The sequence below is a fragment of the Phascolarctos cinereus genome, unplaced genomic scaffold (genome assembly GCF_003287225.1).
Source record: "Phascolarctos cinereus isolate Bilbo 61053 unplaced genomic scaffold, phaCin_HiC Scaffold_1;HRSCAF=81, whole genome shotgun sequence".
Taxonomy (NCBI): Eukaryota; Metazoa; Chordata; class Mammalia; order Diprotodontia; family Phascolarctidae; genus Phascolarctos; species Phascolarctos cinereus.
The window spans coordinates 204,538,655-204,557,655 of NW_027555514.1; the positions used below are offsets into that span (position 1 = coordinate 204,538,655).

General features: G+C 34.5%; 1 protein-coding gene across 1 annotated transcript in view; it reads right to left on the bottom strand.

The window, feature by feature from the left end:
- Positions 1–2,754: 2,754 nt before the first annotated feature.
- DNM1L (dynamin 1 like) overlaps positions 2,755–19,001 on the bottom strand; it is a 79,139-nt gene continuing 62,892 nt past the window's right edge. Inside the window, 9 exon segments of the mRNA XM_020975787.2 lie at positions 2,755–2,998; positions 5,417–5,576; positions 6,662–6,771; positions 7,009–7,182; positions 10,773–10,805; positions 11,151–11,228; positions 12,282–12,338; positions 13,611–13,703; positions 18,496–18,585. Coding sequence (XP_020831446.1) covers positions 2,942–2,998; positions 5,417–5,576; positions 6,662–6,771; positions 7,009–7,182; positions 10,773–10,805; positions 11,151–11,228; positions 12,282–12,338; positions 13,611–13,703; positions 18,496–18,585 — 852 coding nt within the window. The 3' untranslated portion in view covers positions 2,755–2,941.

The window sequence follows — 19,001 nt, forward strand, 5'->3', positions numbered from 1 at the left end:
TCAGTGTCTTTATTCTTTGAGTAGGTCAGAAGAAAAAATAATTTGGTATACTACAGTTCTCTGTTTACTGTATTTACATAGGTTGATTAATAAATATTTTATTTCTGTGGGAAAAAAACATAATTTGTAACAATCTGAGGAAGAAAAATATTTACATCAAGAAAAGAGTAGCAGTGTTAGTGAATTCTATTATTTCTTATATTACCCTCCCTTTGCTGTGCAGACTATGATGAAGGAAAAGCAAATATAATTGTTATTATTCTTATTACACTACATGTTTACAAGTGGTGGCAAGCAGGACTGCACATTTCATTGGTGTCATGTAACCATTCTATAAAACACAAGAATTTCTAGATTTCAACCTCTTGGGGAAAAAGCAAGTTTTGAAACAAAAAGAAAATCTGTCATCTTTCTCTTTATGAAGGAATACATTAGTGTTTATAAGGGGTTAATTATATCAGTCATAATAATTACTAACAGCATTTTCAGTTCCAGGAGAGAAAAGTTAACATGTTGAACATCATAAATAATCTGCCTTGAAGACTTAAGAGATTACAGAAGTTTATTGAAAAAGAAAACAACTACTCCATCATTTTTACTTAAGCCTGTCTTCTCAACAAGTAAAGAATTTTGCAATTCAGTTAATTTGAAGTTCATAGAATCATCAGAGGTGTTAATGAGTCTTAGGATGACAAGTATTATACTAGCCTACTTTGTTTTATATTTTTAGAAATTTTGAAAATACACTGTAATTTAGACTTACCATCTTTTTGTTTCAGGATCATTATTCAGATATAACAAGGATCTAATTTTGCCAGTATGAGGAGAGCCCCCCACTAATGCAGATTACAATCTTTGATTAAAATCAAAGAATTTCTTGGAGGTTAAGTCAACTTGCCCAAGATCACACAAGTAGTAGCAAAGATAGGATCTGAACCTAGGTCTTAAGACTCCAACCTAATAATGTTGCTACATCCCTGGCTCATAATAAGTTAAATTGGAGTTTTGATTAAGAAGCACCCAAGGATTAAGATAATGATTTCAGTAATTTTTAAAGATAAGTAAGGAAAGAGTACTTGGGTTTGGGAATCAGTCAAGAGACCTAAGTTTGCCACTTAAGTTTTGTGAATATTTTTTGTGTGAATGAATTTGAACAAGTCACTGAACTGTTGTCTACCTGTAAAATGAGGGGGGAGCTGCAACAGATCATCTCAATGGTTCCTTCTAGTTCTAAGATTTTATGATTAATATATGCCATATGCATTCTTAAATAATGAGCAAAAGTAGCATTATAAAACATCTTTTTCCTTCTGCTTCTCAAATTCATTTTTCAGGTCACGGTCACAAACCTTGCAATAAATTTAGATTTGACCATAAACAGCTTTTATAATCCCTCCCCCCTTGAGAATGAACTTAAATTTCAGAAGTACTCGTTTGTTGACTTAAAGTGCACTGTCTTTCACACCAGTGACTTTATTTACAGTAACAACAAACATTAAGGTCAGAAATCTGTACACTTAGTGCTTCACTTGAATGTTTATCACCACCAAATGTAACATTTTTCACCCAACACTCAGAATAGGAGAAACAGGTTATAATCTGTCACTAGTACTGCTGGTACTAGTACTACCAGTTTACTAGTAGTAAACTACCGAGGACGAGAAATGAAGTAATGAGAGATTATTAAGTTTCAATTTTAATTGAACATTTAATTGAACATTCCTTGACATGTGGAACAAAAGATAAGGGATTTATGACTTGCCTGAAAACAGAAGGACTAGATATCAAGGTCATATATTTAGCATAATATTAGGCATAACTGAAATGGTTACTACTAAAATGTTGCCCAAGGTCTTTTGTCTGATACAATGCAAACATTTCCAAATTTCACACTATTTTTTTAAAGGGTTTCAAGAATTTAATATCTATTCTAAAACTTAATTTTGGCTAGGTGTTTATCCTCTAATGAGGTCAAAAGTATAACTTAAGGTAATTTTTTCCTATAATCTGTCATTGGGAACCTCTCTTAGCAGTTATTAGCAAAGAAGATATATCCATTATTTCCATCTTCTTTCCTTCCCCTCATTTGGGAAAAAATAGGTGATCCTTTTCTCCTGCACCCCCTGTTTCCTCCACCTTCCAAGTCATCAAATATAATTATTTCTAGAAACAGTTCTATTATTTCAGTCCTTAAAGAACAGAAAGGGAAGGTTATATTCAAATTATTTTTGAAGATAAAAGTATAAATTTTTGAAAAGTCAAAATTTAATATTTACACATTTTTTTAAAGCAATAAAGCACTTTTGTTCCAGGGTTGAAAGAGCTCTGTACTCACATAAACTCTGCACACATTCCTTAGCATAACTTTTTGCTTTTAGCTTTCTTTTGTTAGCTAATCTGAAGTGAATTATCCATTTGAAAATGAAGTTGAGAAGCTGAAAGACAATTTTTTTTAATAAATGTGGACTCTATAACTGTATGGCAAACTTTTATCAACTTGCATACCTATCAAAGCCAGATCAGTTGATATATTAGAGAACATGCTTTATAGTCAAACAAAATAACTTGTTGCTATTTCTTCTCAAATACCTAGGCATGGTAGTTGCTTGAAACTATTTAAGATCATACAGTTTATAGGCAAATGGCTTCAGAAACTTGGCACTACTAGAATATATGTATACATACATACATACATACATACATACATATACTCACACACACATACACACATGGAACATTTCAGAGAACCAGCTATTCATATTTAATATATGGATTTAATATGTGTTTCTTCTGAAAACAACATTTTTATCTCAAAACTTTTCACAGCAGATTTACATAGTTAATACACAGGAAGAATTCATAAATGACACTCCAGTGAAGTTTGTAATAACTATTACAAGTCATCATCATCTTCACCAATATAAATGCCTGGTACATTTCTTCACCAAAGATGCGTTTCTCGAATTTCAGCAATTATCTGACTGGCTCGCTGTAAGGCCTGCATAATTAAACAAAGGAGGAAAATAAAATTAAAGCTTTAAAGACATTTCTTTAATGTAGGGAGTGCCAGGTTTTATAGATTTAGTGATGCCTTTATAGGTTTAGTTGTCCTTAGATCTCTGCAGTAGAGATTGAATGCTTGGCAGGTCAGCTCGAGAAAGGACTTCAGTGTCCAGTACCTTATTTTGCCAACTTCAATGCGGTGGCAATGTTGTTCAAATGCCAAATGTACCTTTGCCTAAAAGACTATTTTATGGAGAAGTCACACAAGGCAAACACTCACATGGAGGTCAGAAGAAACATACAAGGACATTCTCAAGGTCTCTCTGAAGAACTCTGTAATCAATCATGAGACGTGGAGACCATGGCACGAGCCTGCCCAGCATAGTGTTCCCATATCAAAGAAGGCACTGTGCTCTATGAGCAAAGCAGAATTGCAGTAGTTCAAAAAAACCAGGAGATATGTAAATTTAGAGACCTCTTTACTCCAAATGTTCATAGACCTTTGATAGACCCTTCTGAGCTCATATTAATCTGATCTGCCACAGTCAAGATACACTGTACCTTGACCCTGACACAGTGATGTCATTTTAGTCCTCTTTAAGCACAAAGGACAACCACCACCTCAAATGCTACACCAAAACAAAGAATGCATTAGCCTTACTTAACAAGTCCAAACTAGTTGAAAAGTGAGGCTGGCTCTGGAACTGCAAACATATAGTTTGTAAAGATTCATCATCACCGGATGGGACACAAGGTAATGAGTTTTTCAGGTCCCAAAGTGAGTTGATCCATGGAGGTGTGTTTCAATCACTATGTTTCACACACAGTCCCACCATAATCCCCCAATCCACCCTTCCTTCCCATATGCAAGATTCTAACATCTCTTTTTGTACCAGGATCAGAGAAAAATATAACCCCTGCATTTCACAGAGCTAGCCAATAAGAGTTTCACTCACAAATTTTTTTTCTCTTGCATAAGTGATTTGTCAATATTGAAATTCACTTGCTATGCTAACTACATATCAATAAAATCAACTGAATAATTAATTAGTAACAATTATTATTTATAAGTCCACCCTATCTTCTAGAGATACACAGGGAAAGCTTTAAAGGTTTTTTTTGGGGGGCGGCTTGATGGTTTTTAAGATTGAGAAACTAGGGGCAGCTAGGTGGTGCAGTGGATAGAGCACCAGCCCTGAGATCAGGAGGACCTGAGTTCAAATCTGGCCTCAGACCAAACACTTGACACTTACTAGCTGTGTGATCCTGGGCAAGTCACTTAACCCCAACTGCCCCAAAAAAAAAAAAGACTGAGAAACTAAATGCTTTTTGGGGAAAAAGGTGATAGAAAAATTTGAAAATGTCTTTGAAATGTTTCCATCTCTATGTGATTTTTTGTTGCTAAAAATCTGTGCTATCATTTAGAAAAACTACATAAAAAATTGTCCAAATAAGTTTCAGTGGCATTAAAATTCACTTATTAAAAATATTTAAAATATAATACCTTATTAGTTTTCAAGAACAAATGATTGACCTCATGGAAGATGGAAATTTGTTAGACAAATTCCAACAAAAACATGATTGGTGGATGGAATTACTTTGGTTCTATGTATATTGTTGAAGCATCTTTTTCAACTATTGTCAGCCACGTATCAAAATGGTTTTAAGTTGTTTCAAAAATAATTAGGCATCTTGTAGTTTTGCAAATTGATGCTCAGTAAGCCCATAAAGTATATTTTTATCCTTACTGTACAAATGAGAAAACAGGCTGAAAAGAATATAGATACATTAGAGTGGATGCTCAGTTTTTTTATTTTTTTTTTACCTCTTACCCAAGTTTACAATTCCTGAGTCATTCTCAGTTCCTTGCTCTAGTTTACCCTATTTAGCTAATCAGCTGGCAAATAATGTCAATAGTCTCTATAATAGTTCTACCTTAGTTGAGAGGTATGTGTTCCACATGTTCCTTTCTAGATTACTCTCTAGTTTCCTTCAAAGCTTATTAGCCAAGACCCACATTCTACATGAGGTCTTTTCTCATTTTTCACAGCTGCTAGTATTTTCTGCCTCCCCCAATCACCTTGTATTTGTTTTGTATACTTTTATATACATCTCAGCTTCCTGTTAAAAGTAAACCCACTCTAGGCAGAGATTTTTATTTTTGTCTTTGTATCCCCAGTGCCCAGCACTTGTTAAGTGGCTGAATGATAGATTCTTGAAATAATGAGCAAATACTGGACTTGAATCAAATAACAGAATACTTTGAGTATAAAGCAAAGGTAAGTGGCAGGCAAATGAGACCAAGTTATAATAGAAACACTAAGTTATGACTAAATAAATAATTTCTCTAAATAAATTCTCTAAATAGCTCAAATATGAAAAATTGGTAAACTAAAAGCTGGATGGTTTGTACCTTTAACATATCAGCTGCTTCCTTTCTTCGCTGTGCCATGTCCTCAGATTCAGTCAGAAGATCATCCAGTAACAATGATTTGTATAGCTGTCCTACTAACTCACTCTGAAGAGTATCCTTCACGTGATTGACTAAAAAATGCATTACTGCCTTTGGCACACTGAAAATAGTGAAAGTTAATAAAATGTTGTTATTCTTACTGTTTTTTTAACCTTAATTCCAATTGTTTAGAACACAGCATACATACTTATGTAGCAATTTTTTAAGCTCTTTGGCCATTTTATTATTTAACTGACCTCTATGAGATTCCTTTACAGCCATATACATTCATTCAGCTCTAAGAAATAATTAGGAGAACAAATAGGATTTGTATATGACTTAAGGGATTGTATGGTCAAATGTATAGCAATTTTCCAATTTAGTGTTTCTGTTACTTGCCTTATTAATGTTTCTTCTTACTCACAACTAATCCTGATTTACTTACTTACTCACAAGTGAACTTGATTTTAACATAAGAAATATGTAGAACTAAGAGAAATCTCAGAGAGGTCAGTTTAGAGCAGAGGTGTCAAACACTCCTGAGAACAGCCCAACACAAATGTAACTGGAAAATATTTAACAATGTAAAAATACAATAAAACAGAGACAATATTACACTTTAAAACTAAGTCAATAACTGATAAATGAACGAACGAACAAACAAACAAATAAATAAATAAAACTAAGTCAACCTGAAGGAATTCTTAGGGATGGATTAGTGGCCCCCATTTCTATTTGTTTGGCACCACTGGTTTAGAGAAGACAGAAGGGAAGAAAATCTGAAACTCAAAATCTTATGGAAGTGAATGTTGAAAACTAAAAATTAATAAATAAATTGTTTTTAAAAATCACTATTGGTGTTCTACTAAAGAAAATAAATAACATCCCCACCAAAAGTAAACAAATTTTTAAACTTTATTGTTTGGTATTACTACTCTTCTAAAGTTAGGTAGTACCAAAGAAGTAAAAATCAATTATACTGGTAAGGTTTTAGACTATATGGATTTCATATCCTTGATATTAAGGGCTCTTCTCATTAATATTAATTATATTATATATTAATTACATATTAATATTTAGCATAAAAGTGAATCAGTAAAATGTTCTTTTTTTGTTCATGTCAGGAGGATTCTAAATTCATAATTATCAGTTTAAATAGAAAAATAAAAGCATTCATCACAGTTGGTAGCTTCTTTTAATACTAACCTGTCCTGTATATTCTTCCTGACAATAAGAAAATATGATTTGATAAGTCTTTCAATAACCTCACAATCTCGCTGTTCCCGGGCAGATAGTTTACGTGCAACTGGCACAGGCTACAAGGAAAAAGTAGAATTTTAACCTTTTGTTTCATTTTACCTTTTTGACAGTATTTTTAAAAATCTGAAAGCAACAGTTTTGAACCAATAATTTAAAAATTTTTTAAATTAAAATCAGTCTTTCAATTTTTTTTATTAAAATAATTACTTTGTCTCATATTTAGACTTAACTAAGAAATTTTTTAGTAAATTTGTCCATATGTACTAATATCTATGCAGTCCCCAAATCCTCACCACATCCAATAAATTCACAGCATGGCCTTTTTGTGGACTGGCTGGCATAATGGGAATTGGTTTTGATTTTTCTTCAGCTAACAGTTCTTCAGCTTTTGAAGTTTTCAGCATTCCTCTCCAGTTGCCTGTTGTTGGTTCTTGAGCCCCATCACCTATACCACCTACAGGTACCATCTGAAAAAAAAAATGTGAACACACATACTCATTAATAATAAGTAGACATTCACATTCACTGGCCGTCAAATACAACTCTGCATATTTAAGCCCCAAACATTTTGATTTATCAGACTTTTTATGGAGGCAGCAGCTCATAACTGTGTAAAATACTATACATCTAGAATCCATTTGATCTGACATAGTTCAAAAAAGATTCTGTCATACTGTTTCCAAAATTACAGGGAATATATCAGTCTCATTCATGGTCCTTACTTAATCCTTAACTTTTCAACATTTGTCAACTCTGCAAAATTTGCCAAATCTTGCCAAGGGATAAGTATAATGTGAGCAGGAACACAACTCATTACAACAAAGACCAACAAGAAAATGACAACTAGATCCTCAAATCTGTGTTAATCTTAACCCATGAAAACTTCCTTGAATCTTCTTATGACCACCAGATTGTCCTCCCCCAAACACAAAATTACACACACACACACACATTTTAGGCAATTGGGGTTAAGTGACTTGCCCAGGGTCACACAGATAGTAAACTAGTAAGTGTCTAAGGCCAGATTTGAACTCAGGTCCTCCTGACTCCAGGGCTGGTGCTCTATCTACTGTGCCATCTAGCTGCCCCAACACTTATATTTTCATCAGAAGTCCTATGAATTTTCATAGAATATAAGAAAAACAAACATTCTTTTTTTTGGGGGGGCTAGGCAATGGGGTTAAGTGACTTGCCCAGGGTCACACAGCTAGTGTTATGTGTCTGAGGCCGCATTTGAACTCAGGTCCTCCTGACTCCAGGGCCAGTGCTCTATCCACTGCACCACCTACCTGCCCCAAAAAACAAACATTGTTAAGTGAAATAAACCATTGTACACTCCTATGATTGCAATTTATATTGAATTTTACTCTCAACTCAAAGAAAAGAACCATGCAAATTATACCTTGGAGGTAGTACTGCCAGTTACTAGTCCTGTTGCCTTTCTGTGATTTTTTTTCCTTTCAAAACTGCCTGCTCTAAATATTAATTTTTAATATGATTTGACCTTTATATTAACAATGAGTTTTACTTTGTTCTGAATAGGTGTTTGTTTTTTTAGGGAGGGGGAAGGGTCAACAGAAATATGTCACAAACCTGTATCTCTCAAAGACAGTCCTAGACCCTGTTGAATTGAATCTAACAACAGTGGTGAAAATCAATGACAGCAACATTTGGCACAAGTGATTTTGCATTTAATATTTCTTAATTTCCACCAAGAGGCTCAACTTTTATTTATTTTCAAGAGGCTCAACTTTTAAAAAGAATCAGGTAACAAGCTCCTACTTCCTAGCAGCTTAAGGAAGAATACATTATCCAAAGCACCACTAGTTAATATTTATTTAGCAAAATAGCACCTGCCCTAAGGGAGCTTAGTCTAAAGAGATAAGGACATACATGTAACAAATTATATGAGATAAATATGGTCGCCATGGAATCATGACATTCATCAATATTTATATTTGAAGACAGCTTGGTATAGTGTAAAGGAAACTAGGCTAGGAATAAGAAGATATGAATGCTATACTTAGTTTTACTGTTAACTATGGACCTTGAATAAGTCACTTAACTTTTAAGAACATCAATTTTCTCATCAGTAGAGTGAGAATAACTACCTATCTTGTTTAAACAATAAAATGACTGAAACTACAAAATCACTTAATTTTAGCACTGCAAGGGACTTATAGTAAAAAAAAAAAAAGTCACATAGTCCAAACTCCCTCTTTTCAAATTTGAGAAAACTGAAGTTTAGGAGTTAAGTGACTCCCATCATAATAAGTGATATGTAAATGTGAGCAACACATATAAAATTGATTACAATTATTTAAAAACCTTTCCTCAACTTTTCTTAAGTTAAATACAAATTTTGAGAAAAATCAAATATTTAAAAACATAAACCAGAGGATATGAGGTTTTAAGTAGCTAGGTTTGGATATTTAAATCTTTTTTTTTTCTCTTCTAGATCCCACTTTCAGAATGTTGGGGATTAGTCCACTCTTCTCAGAGCCTACCTTCTTTCTCCCACTGAGAAAAGTCATACAAGAAAAGACTAGGGGCAAAACCTTTCACTGGTACTCTGCTCCAGAGGAATGAAACATCAATCGGGCACTTAGCTGCTTCATCACTCAATCAGCCATGGGGCGAATTGTCCCAAGTTAAAGTTTTTTTAAAAAATCCTCTCAATAATTAAATTACAAGGCTTACTCTTCAATTTCCCTACCCCAAAATGTACAACTAATTGAAGAAGTATGATTGTTTCTACCTCCACAACATCTTCTGCATTTGTCCCTTCCTCACTACTCACATAAAACCACTTAGATTCAGGCCCTCATCTCTTCAACTCCCTTCCACAAGTCTCCTCATCCCAATCCATTCTCCACACAGTTGTCCAAATGATTTTCCTTAAACACAAGTTTGGCCATGTCACTTCCCTACTCAAACTCGAGTAGTTGTCTATTGCCTCTAGAATCAAATATAAGTTGTTCTATTTGGCTTTTTTAAAAAAAACATCTCCTTTCTATAATTATGAATACAAACATCTCCCTATACAAAGAACAAAAAGATGACTGCACCAAAAACTGTGAATATCTACTACACACAGGTTAGGATTTTGGGAGTGGAAGAACAACTCAAATTAAATATAGATCCCACACTGCTCCTGTTGTCTGAGTCCTGGTATAATGTTACTCCCCTTTCAGCACTCTGTAATCTAACCAAATCGGCTCTGCCTTTTCTTTATACACCATCAACCTCTAAGTCTTTGCATTGGCTACTTGCCTATAATACACTGCCCCCTCAGCTCTACCTTATAAAATACTTTACTTCCTGAAGGAAGACTCAAATCAAGCACTACCTTTTTATACAAAGCTTCTTCTGATCCCAATTGCTATTGCCCTTCCTTCCCGACATTGTATTTGATAGAATGTAAGTTCCTTAACGACAGGGTTTAGTTCATTTTTTTTTCTTTTTACATCTGGCTCCAAGCACAGTGACTGGCACATAAAGTAATTAATAAATGCTTGCTGATTGATTAGATGAAAAAAAAAGGTTGCCTTAACAGCAGAAACAATTAGAGAGGAGATGTAGCTGGGACAATTCACAAACTAAATAATCCTACACCAAAAAACAAACAAACAAATCATAAGATATAACTCTAGTCCCCAGAAGTTTATCTACTGTACTGCAGAGATGTTCATTCTTAAGTGGAAACTCACTAACAATAAGAAGGTAGATAAGATATTAGTGGGTAAGCCATTATGTTCTAATGAGTCCAGCACAATAAAGGTGTACAAAATACTAGAATCATTTCAATTGCTTAATTTAGAATTTTAGAAAGTTCTGAAACATATCAGTATAAAATTGCTAATATTGGCCACTTTCTTCAAAAACGTAGACAAAAAGGGTGTACGATGAACGTAACAACACAATAAAAAGCAACAAGTACAGATGTCATTGTACAAACAAATTAATATTTTTAGGAAAGTGGTTTTGAAGATGTAAAAAAGGTTTCGATGGGAAACAAAAGCTACCAAACATTTGCATTCTGAGGCAGGAGACTCACATGTTTAGTTTCTCTTCTGTTCTCCTGAATTAACTGTTAAGAGACAGGTTAAACATCCAATTTAACAAGTGAGATTAATAGATTAAATCAACAGATTAAAATTAAAAAAATTATGGACAAACCATCTTTTATTTATATTATGGACATGTATTTCACTGCAAGCAAGAGTAAGCATGTAAACAAGGAAACCTATCCTTGAATAATCTGCATAATTAGAGTAAAAAATTTCAAGAAATTCTTTGTTCAATACTGACTCTAGGTAGGCAGGTTATGTGTAACATTTTATTGCCACCTTATTATGATGAACTGTTTTACAGGTGATTAATGTGCACTAAATAGGAATATGCATGCATGCTTAGATTAAGAATCAGAACAGACCTTGCCATCAGCCTCAGCAGAAGCAGTAGTAGAGGGCTCCTGGGAGGCAGGTGCCAAAGTACCTGGAACTTTAGAAGACTAAAGAAAGCAAGAAATGCAGGGGGAAAAAAAATCAAGGATGCTACCATGTTATTCTATAAAAACATATTTTTTATCAAGCCATAACCCTCTGTAAAAAAGAAGTATGAAAAACAACTGTTTTCAAACACCCAATATATTTCACCTTTTTCAAAGATAGTGTTTTTTGTCATACTATTCAAGGTGTAATCAATAGTTAAAAATATTTCTGTTAGGTTGATACTCCTATTTATTGATAGGAGTATCAAATTCAGAAAGAATTTTTTTGGGGAAGAGTTAGTGTAGCTTTTTGCTAAGAATGTCAACACATTTTCCATATTTGTTTTATAAGTTCAATAACCTGTAGGTATGCGTTCATTTTCTTTTTAAGTCTTTCGTCTCAAATCAAATCTCTAAAAGTTCCCAAAGTCACATGAAAGATTAGTACATTACAGTACTGTGTTAGTCTTCACAAAATTTAAGTAATGTCTTTGGCAACATGAACAAATCTGGCACATCCATCTCTTCAGATATAAAATAGCCTTTAATGTTCAATTTTGTGGTTTAATTTAATAAGATCCCTATATGTTGAAATTTAGAGGCAGCAATGTTATAGTAGATGAGTGCTGGCAATAAGTCAGAAAGATCTCAGATTAAGTACTATCATTGACTACATGTGTAACCATGAGTAAGAGACTTGATTTAAGTGCCAGGCAACTGGTCAAGCCAGCCAAGGCTAAAAGTTATAGAAGAGCTGCTGATGGGGAGGGAGTTTCCACATAAAGGAGTAGCCCATGGTATTGAAATCACAGGTTTGGACAAAAAATAAAGTGTTTAAGGCCTGGCAATATACAATATATTCAAATACAATCCCTCAGTTATTCTAGTGTATTTAACAAAAGAATCTATTATCAAGAGACAACCATATTTTATAATCTTTTACACTTAAAAATGTATTTCTGCTTCAATTTTTAAATATAAAAGCAATATAGCTTCTGATTACTAAACTGAAACAATGCCAATTATTCCAAATGTCTAGGTTAATGACACATTTAAAAAACAAAATTGTTTTACCTTGTCCCGAGGCATTGTTGAAGGTAACTCTCTTGCTAACCTATTTCTCCTTTGTTCCTGTGAATCAAAAAATATTTGATTATGCCTTAATGCACTTAAAGCACTGTCCTTTTACTTAAAGATTGTTCTGAATTATAGACATTGTCACAAATGGTATTTCAAAATGTTATGAGTAAGAAGTAAGAAGTAGGCAAGAAATTGCTTTTAGCCACAGATAATTTGGTGTATAAGCTTAATAGTTTAACCAGAAATATGTTATCCTTTAAATTATACACAGATAACTGTGACAATATTTGAAAACTCAAATTTATGATAACAAGACTCTTAAAAACTCTTTCCTTTGACTACTTGCCAGGAAAGTAGCAACAGTGTCAGGAACTAACACTTAGTATGGTGATCAGGCTTATTTAAACAAGACAATTATTGAAAAACTGACCATTTTTGAGTTCATCATTTAATTGTGAATGTTAGTAATTACAATAGCAAGACAGCAAGGCTAGAATTACTGTGATGATTTCGATTAAAGAATTAACAGCAAATCTCTCAACAGGCAGCATTTCAAATTCCAAATGCTTTGCTTCAAGGATCTTATCAGCTATAAATGTGTTTAAAGTAAAATGAAGACAAATTGTCTTAGAAATGAAAGCACTTCTATATTTTTAAAAGGTAGAGTAATAGAACAAGGATTACACATAGTCAGTTATTCTATAACAGGAAAAAACTTCTAAACACTGTTGTATATTCTCATTAGCACTCAGTCAATCAATAAGCATTTATTATAGGTCTGCTATGAGCCAAAACTGTGCTCAGTACTGAAAGGACTGAACTAGATAATCTCTACAATCCTTAGCACTTAATTCTCTAATTTTATGCCCCAGGAGAAGGAGCTCTTTGCTAGAGTCCCAATCAGCAAGGGAAAATAGCACATGAATTATTCTGAGACAAAATTAATAGGAGAAGATCATAGTTTGAAGGAATTCCTCTTTCCAACAGTCTTGCATCAATTCAAGGCCTCCTACAGCTTTTTATATTGCTTCCACATGGGCAGTGACCAACTGATTGGTCATAACCAATGGAAAGCAGGTAGGCTTTGAGAGGCAAAGTACATCCTCTAAACACATACTCATCTGTCCAAATATCTTACACAACATCAGTTGGAACTGTGCAGTTTAGTCTTTCAACCCTAAAGACTTTCAAGTATAACCATCAAAATATTCAATTCCTCCCACATTAAACTCAATTTTAATTCAACTTCCCAACATAATGAAGTTCAAAATTAATTTCCTTGAGAAATAAAACAGAGACCAACAAAATTAATCTTTTTTTTACCTCTATATTATTGTTCATAAGCCCACAGGCATCAGCAAAGTCTGGATGTTTAGTGTTGATGTAGGCCAATTCAATTGCAACTAAGTTATGAACCTAAGGGGAAAAAATGAAGGTAGGGTATTCATTCTATAAGATATTAATCCACTTTTAATTAGAGAAATTACTGCTTATAAAATCTGCCAAATAATTAAAACCAAAAATTTTGACTGAAATACATATTTTGCAAATAACTTTTACCTCAAACTAATCAAATTTCTGTCAGAGAAAATGTTATAATTTTAAAATTACTTAACATATCCATTGGCAGTATTGCTATAATGTTTTCTATAAAGTCTGCTCTCTTTAGTTCCATACTTGCTTTTGATATACGTACAAGGATATGATTTTGCTTCTCAGAACTTTGTAACAGCAAGTGCCTCACTTCCTTACTCTGAGGAATGTAAATGAATCAGTACTTCTTGCTGCAGACTACAAACATGCACACATACTTTTTACACATAGCTATAAATATAAAATGGGCAGCTAAGTGGCACAATGGAGAGAGTACCAGGCCTGGAGTCAGGAAGACATGAGTCTAAATCTGGCCTCAGGGGCAGCTAGGTGGCACAGTGTTTAGAGGGACGGCCCCAAAGTCAAATGAGTTCAAATCTGGCCTCAGACACATAACACTTTCTAGCTGTGTGACTCTGGGCAAGTCACTTAACCCCAATTGCCTCACAAAAGAGAAAAAAAAAGAAGAAAAAAAAAAGAAAACTTAAATCTGGCCTCAGACACTTCCTAGCTGTGTGATCCTGCGCAAGTCACTTAGCCTTGTTTGTCTCAGTTTCTTCAAAATCTATAAAATGAGCTGGAGAAGGAAATGGCAAACCACTCCATTATCTTTGCCAAGAAAACCCTAAATCAGGTCATGAAAAGTAGGACACAACTGAAAAATGACTAAACAACAACAAAGGGGGGCGGTTAGCTAAGAGGGTAGAGAAAAGGCAGCAACTTGCCTGAGATCCCCCCAAAACCCATCTGAACACCTTTAAATAATGCCATATCCATTCCTGGAACCCACAAAAGGACGGGATGAAATAATTTCCCAGCCAAAGACAACTTAGGTCAGCAGGAAAGGTCTGTCACACCTGGGTGAGAGTGGTGCATAGTCCAGCATGGGCTGCACCAGCACAGACCAGGTGCAGGTCTTGGGAGACACTGAATCAGCAGCAGCAGCTTCCAGAGCTCTCAACCCACAGATGGTAAGAAGGTGGTCAAACAACTGGTCAAAAGGAGACTACAGGGGTCCCTTTGCTAGCACTGGGGCAGTACTCTGTTGCTTTGCCCAGACTCAGATTTGGATCATAGTCCTGGGTGGCAGTACCAGGGTGAGAAGAAGCACTAGCACAGCAGACCTCATAGCCACAGTGAAGCAGGGACCCTAGTCACAGTTCCAGGATAGAAAAGAGTGCTTGTCGTCCATCATAGACCAAAGCAACAGGCCAGAAGAGGAGTAAACACACCTCTCCTTGGATCATACCACCTTGGAAGAACTGAAAACTTACAGGTCCCTAGAAGGATACCTGAAAAGAGCTGCACAAAACCCCTGAAGTTTGGGACAGTGTGCCCTCCACCCCGGAAGCAGAGTTCTACTTTAACAAAGAATTAAAAGTCAAGAAACAGGCAGGGAAAATGAGCAAACAATAGAAAATAATTCTGACTATAGAAAGGTATTATGGTGACAAGGAAGATCAAAACACACACTCAGAAGAAGATAGCAAAGTCAAAGCTCCTCCATCCAAAGCCTCCAAGAAAAATAGGAATTGGTCTCAGGCCATGGAAGACCTCAAAAGGATTTTGAAAATCAAGGAAGAAAGTCAGAGGAACAACGGGAAAAAGAAATGAGTGATGCAAGAAAATCATGAAAAATGAGTCAACAGCTTGGTAAAGGAGACACAGAAAAATATTGAAGAAAATACCTTAGAACACAGACTAGCCAAACAGTAAGAGGTCCAATAAGCCAATGAGAAGAATGACTTAAAAAGCAGAAGTGATAAAATAGAAAAAAGAGGCACAAAAATTCACTGCAGGAAAAAATTCCTTAAAAAGTAGAACTGGCCAAATGGAAAAGAAGATACAAAAGCTCACTGAAGAAAATAATTCCTTAAAAATTAGAATTGAGCAAATAACAGATTCCATGCTGTCTTGCGGGGAGAGGGAAGGACAGGGAGAGGAAGAAAATTTAAAACTCAAAATGTTATGGAAGTGAATGTTGAAAATTAAAAATAAATAAATTATTTTTAAAAATACACTTAAAAAAATGGAAATGATAAACAGGATGCTCTCACAAAAATCTGGAAAGACTTGCATGAACAAAGTGAAATGGGCAGAACCAGGAGAACATTGTACAAAGTAATAGCAATACTGTAGGATGATCAGCTGTGAATGACTTAGCTACTCTCAGCAACACAATGATCCAAGACAACTCTGAAGGACTTAGGATGAAAAATGCTATCCATCCGCAGAGAAAGAACTGATGGTGTCTGAATATAGATTGAAGCATATTTCTTTTAGTTTACTTTTCTTGAAGTTTTTGGATTTTTGGTCTATGTTTTCTTTCATAACATGACTAATATGGAAATGTTTTGCATGACTACACATGTATAACCTATATTGAATTGCTTGCCTTCTCAATGCGGGAGGGATGGGGAGGAGGGAAAGGGAAGAAGGGAGAGAATTTGGAACTCAAAGTTTTAAAAATGAATGTTAAAATTTTTTTCACATTTAACTGGGGAAAAACAAAATACTAAATAAATTTTAAAAAACAAACAACATAAATATAAATAAAACTTTGTTAGCATCTTTACATATTAAATGTTTAATTCTCTGCTATGTAATCTGAATAAGCATTTCACATATAAAAAATTTCACAGGGAAAAAAACTCCATAAGCAGCTGCATCAAGTTTTTGATAGTGAGTCTTTCAAGTGAGTACTTTAAAGAATAAGCCAAGGTCACTCTCCTGGCATTGCCTGATAAGTGAAAAGATAGTACTTTCTGGAAGTATTGCCCATGACTTGGAATGCATCCTATAATTGTTAGTTCTTTTTTTGCTTTTACACCTTAAACCAGTTGAGGTTCCCCCTTCGTCCCCAATAACAACTTCATAGATGATTGGGAAGTTATGACAGCGGACTGAGAGTCTATTTCTAAAGAGAGGAAGACCTAGGATTAAATATGTGCCTTTGACACACACTGGCTTTGTGACCCAGGGCAAGTCTCAGTGAACTGGGCAATTCTCTAAGATTATAAAATGCAGAGAAGGAGGTAGAGGGAGTTTCTTCACCTGAGAGTTCCCATTACAAATGAAATTACAAATCTGGTCTCCATCCCTAACTTCATAGGTAAGAAGTGCCTGTTGGAGCTCAAATGACTTCATAGCACCTGAATTATTGCTAGGATCAATCACATGGTAAGGAAATATTCCAGTTACATAATCACATCCACCCAACCACTTAAACGATCTCAAATACTGGCTATAGAAACAGAAGGAATAGATAACACAATGCTTCCTCAATAATCACTGTCAAAGAACCCTTCCAAAAAGGAGGGCATATCTCTAGCACACAGAGATAGGCCCTTTCCTATACAAAAAAGGGAAAAGATACTCTTTACATAGAAATGAAAGTGGGATCCTTTAGGCTGTCAACTCTGTCCAGATTGGTGTGATGTGGCAGTTCTTGCAATTAAGGTTGAAAAAAATGGAAGTCTATTTATTTTTTAAAAAACTTAATATCTAGTTCCATGGCATGTGCAATTTTGATATTAAAACTTCAGATGTCTCACTATTCGAGGCCAATTTCTGTTCAGTTCAACAAATACAATAATGTGTAAATAAGAAAACAAATATTATTAATTTTACCTTATGACGACATATTTAACTGCAACATTGAACTTTCGTGCAAAATATCAGTGACATCATAGTAATATATACCAAACAGGGCCAAGAGAGCAAAGTGAATAAAACAGATGTCATATCTTGGTCAGCTACTTGTGGTACTGTTGAAAGATCACTGGACCTGGTGTTAGGAAACCTGAGTTCAAGTCTTGGTTCTGACATTTATTAGCTAAGACATTTCTAAGCTTCTTGTTTTCCTCTGCAAATTATGACAATACTTTCACTATCTAATAAAAAAAACCCCAGTTTTCTTGGATTAAATAATGAAAGTATTATCCTATTTTGTCAAAAAAAAAACTTTCAGCGAAAGGCAGAGTGTGGTACCCTCTGGAAGGGATCTTGGCTGGTGGGAAGGCAAGGGGAGGGGAGGGCACCACATAGCACCTGCTCCTGCCAGAGGGTCTAGAATACTAGAATTTTAGGGAAGGAGTTAGTCTGATACTTGAGAAAAAAAATGTGCTGATAGGGTTTTCATCAACAAACTTGAAATACAATTGTAAATCAACAGAAGAAAAACAAATTGAAGTAGTACTCGAAGTTAACTTAAATGTTCCTCTGTAATTCAGATTACAGATTATACATGCAGTGTACCTTAAGAATAAAAAGGTGGCTTTTTAATTAAGATTTAAAACGTCATAGTTTTCATTACATAAACAGGGCTATATAAACCATACTGCTGACATTCACAATGTTTAACAAGAACTTAGTTCTCATGAGAAACTATTTTTAGGCCAACAAGATTACAATCTGTAAAGAAAAAAATTAAATCAGTATTTGATTATCTTGATTTATATTAAGCTTTAAATTCTTGATTTTGATTACCTGGCAATCAAAAGCACTAGTCTTAGCTAAATTCCTTATTGTAAATAAGATATTTTGCAAGAAGATAACCACTCAAAAAAGATCTTTAAAAATACCACTAAATATAATTAGTCAAATAACAGCTCACCATTTCATTTGTAACTGGTAACCTCTTACGAAGAAGACAAGTAACTACTTCAACTATAGCATCATGAAGTTTGGGAAACCTCAGCAATTCCTAAATTGAAGCAGAGGGAACAAAAATACAATCATAAATTCCTGTGGTCTGAAGGAACATCAAATTAGTCATGGTATTTCTTTAAAAAGAAAATTTCCCAAAGAAGGAGGAAGAAATCTACCTTCTAGCCATCTCCCCTAACCTCCCACTGAGAAAGCAAAGAAAAAAAATCCTATTACAAATGGATATAGTCAAGGGAAACAAATTACCAACTCGGTCATGTCCCCAAAATTGGTCTCAATCTGTCAAGAGATGAGTAGCATGTTTTATCATGAGTTCTTTGAAACTGTGTTTGGGCACTCTGTGAGTGACAGTTCCTAAGACTTTCAAAGTTGATTGTCCTGCATATTTTACTTTACATCAATTCATACAAATGTTCCCATATTCCTCAATCCTTCAAGCATTCCATCACATAC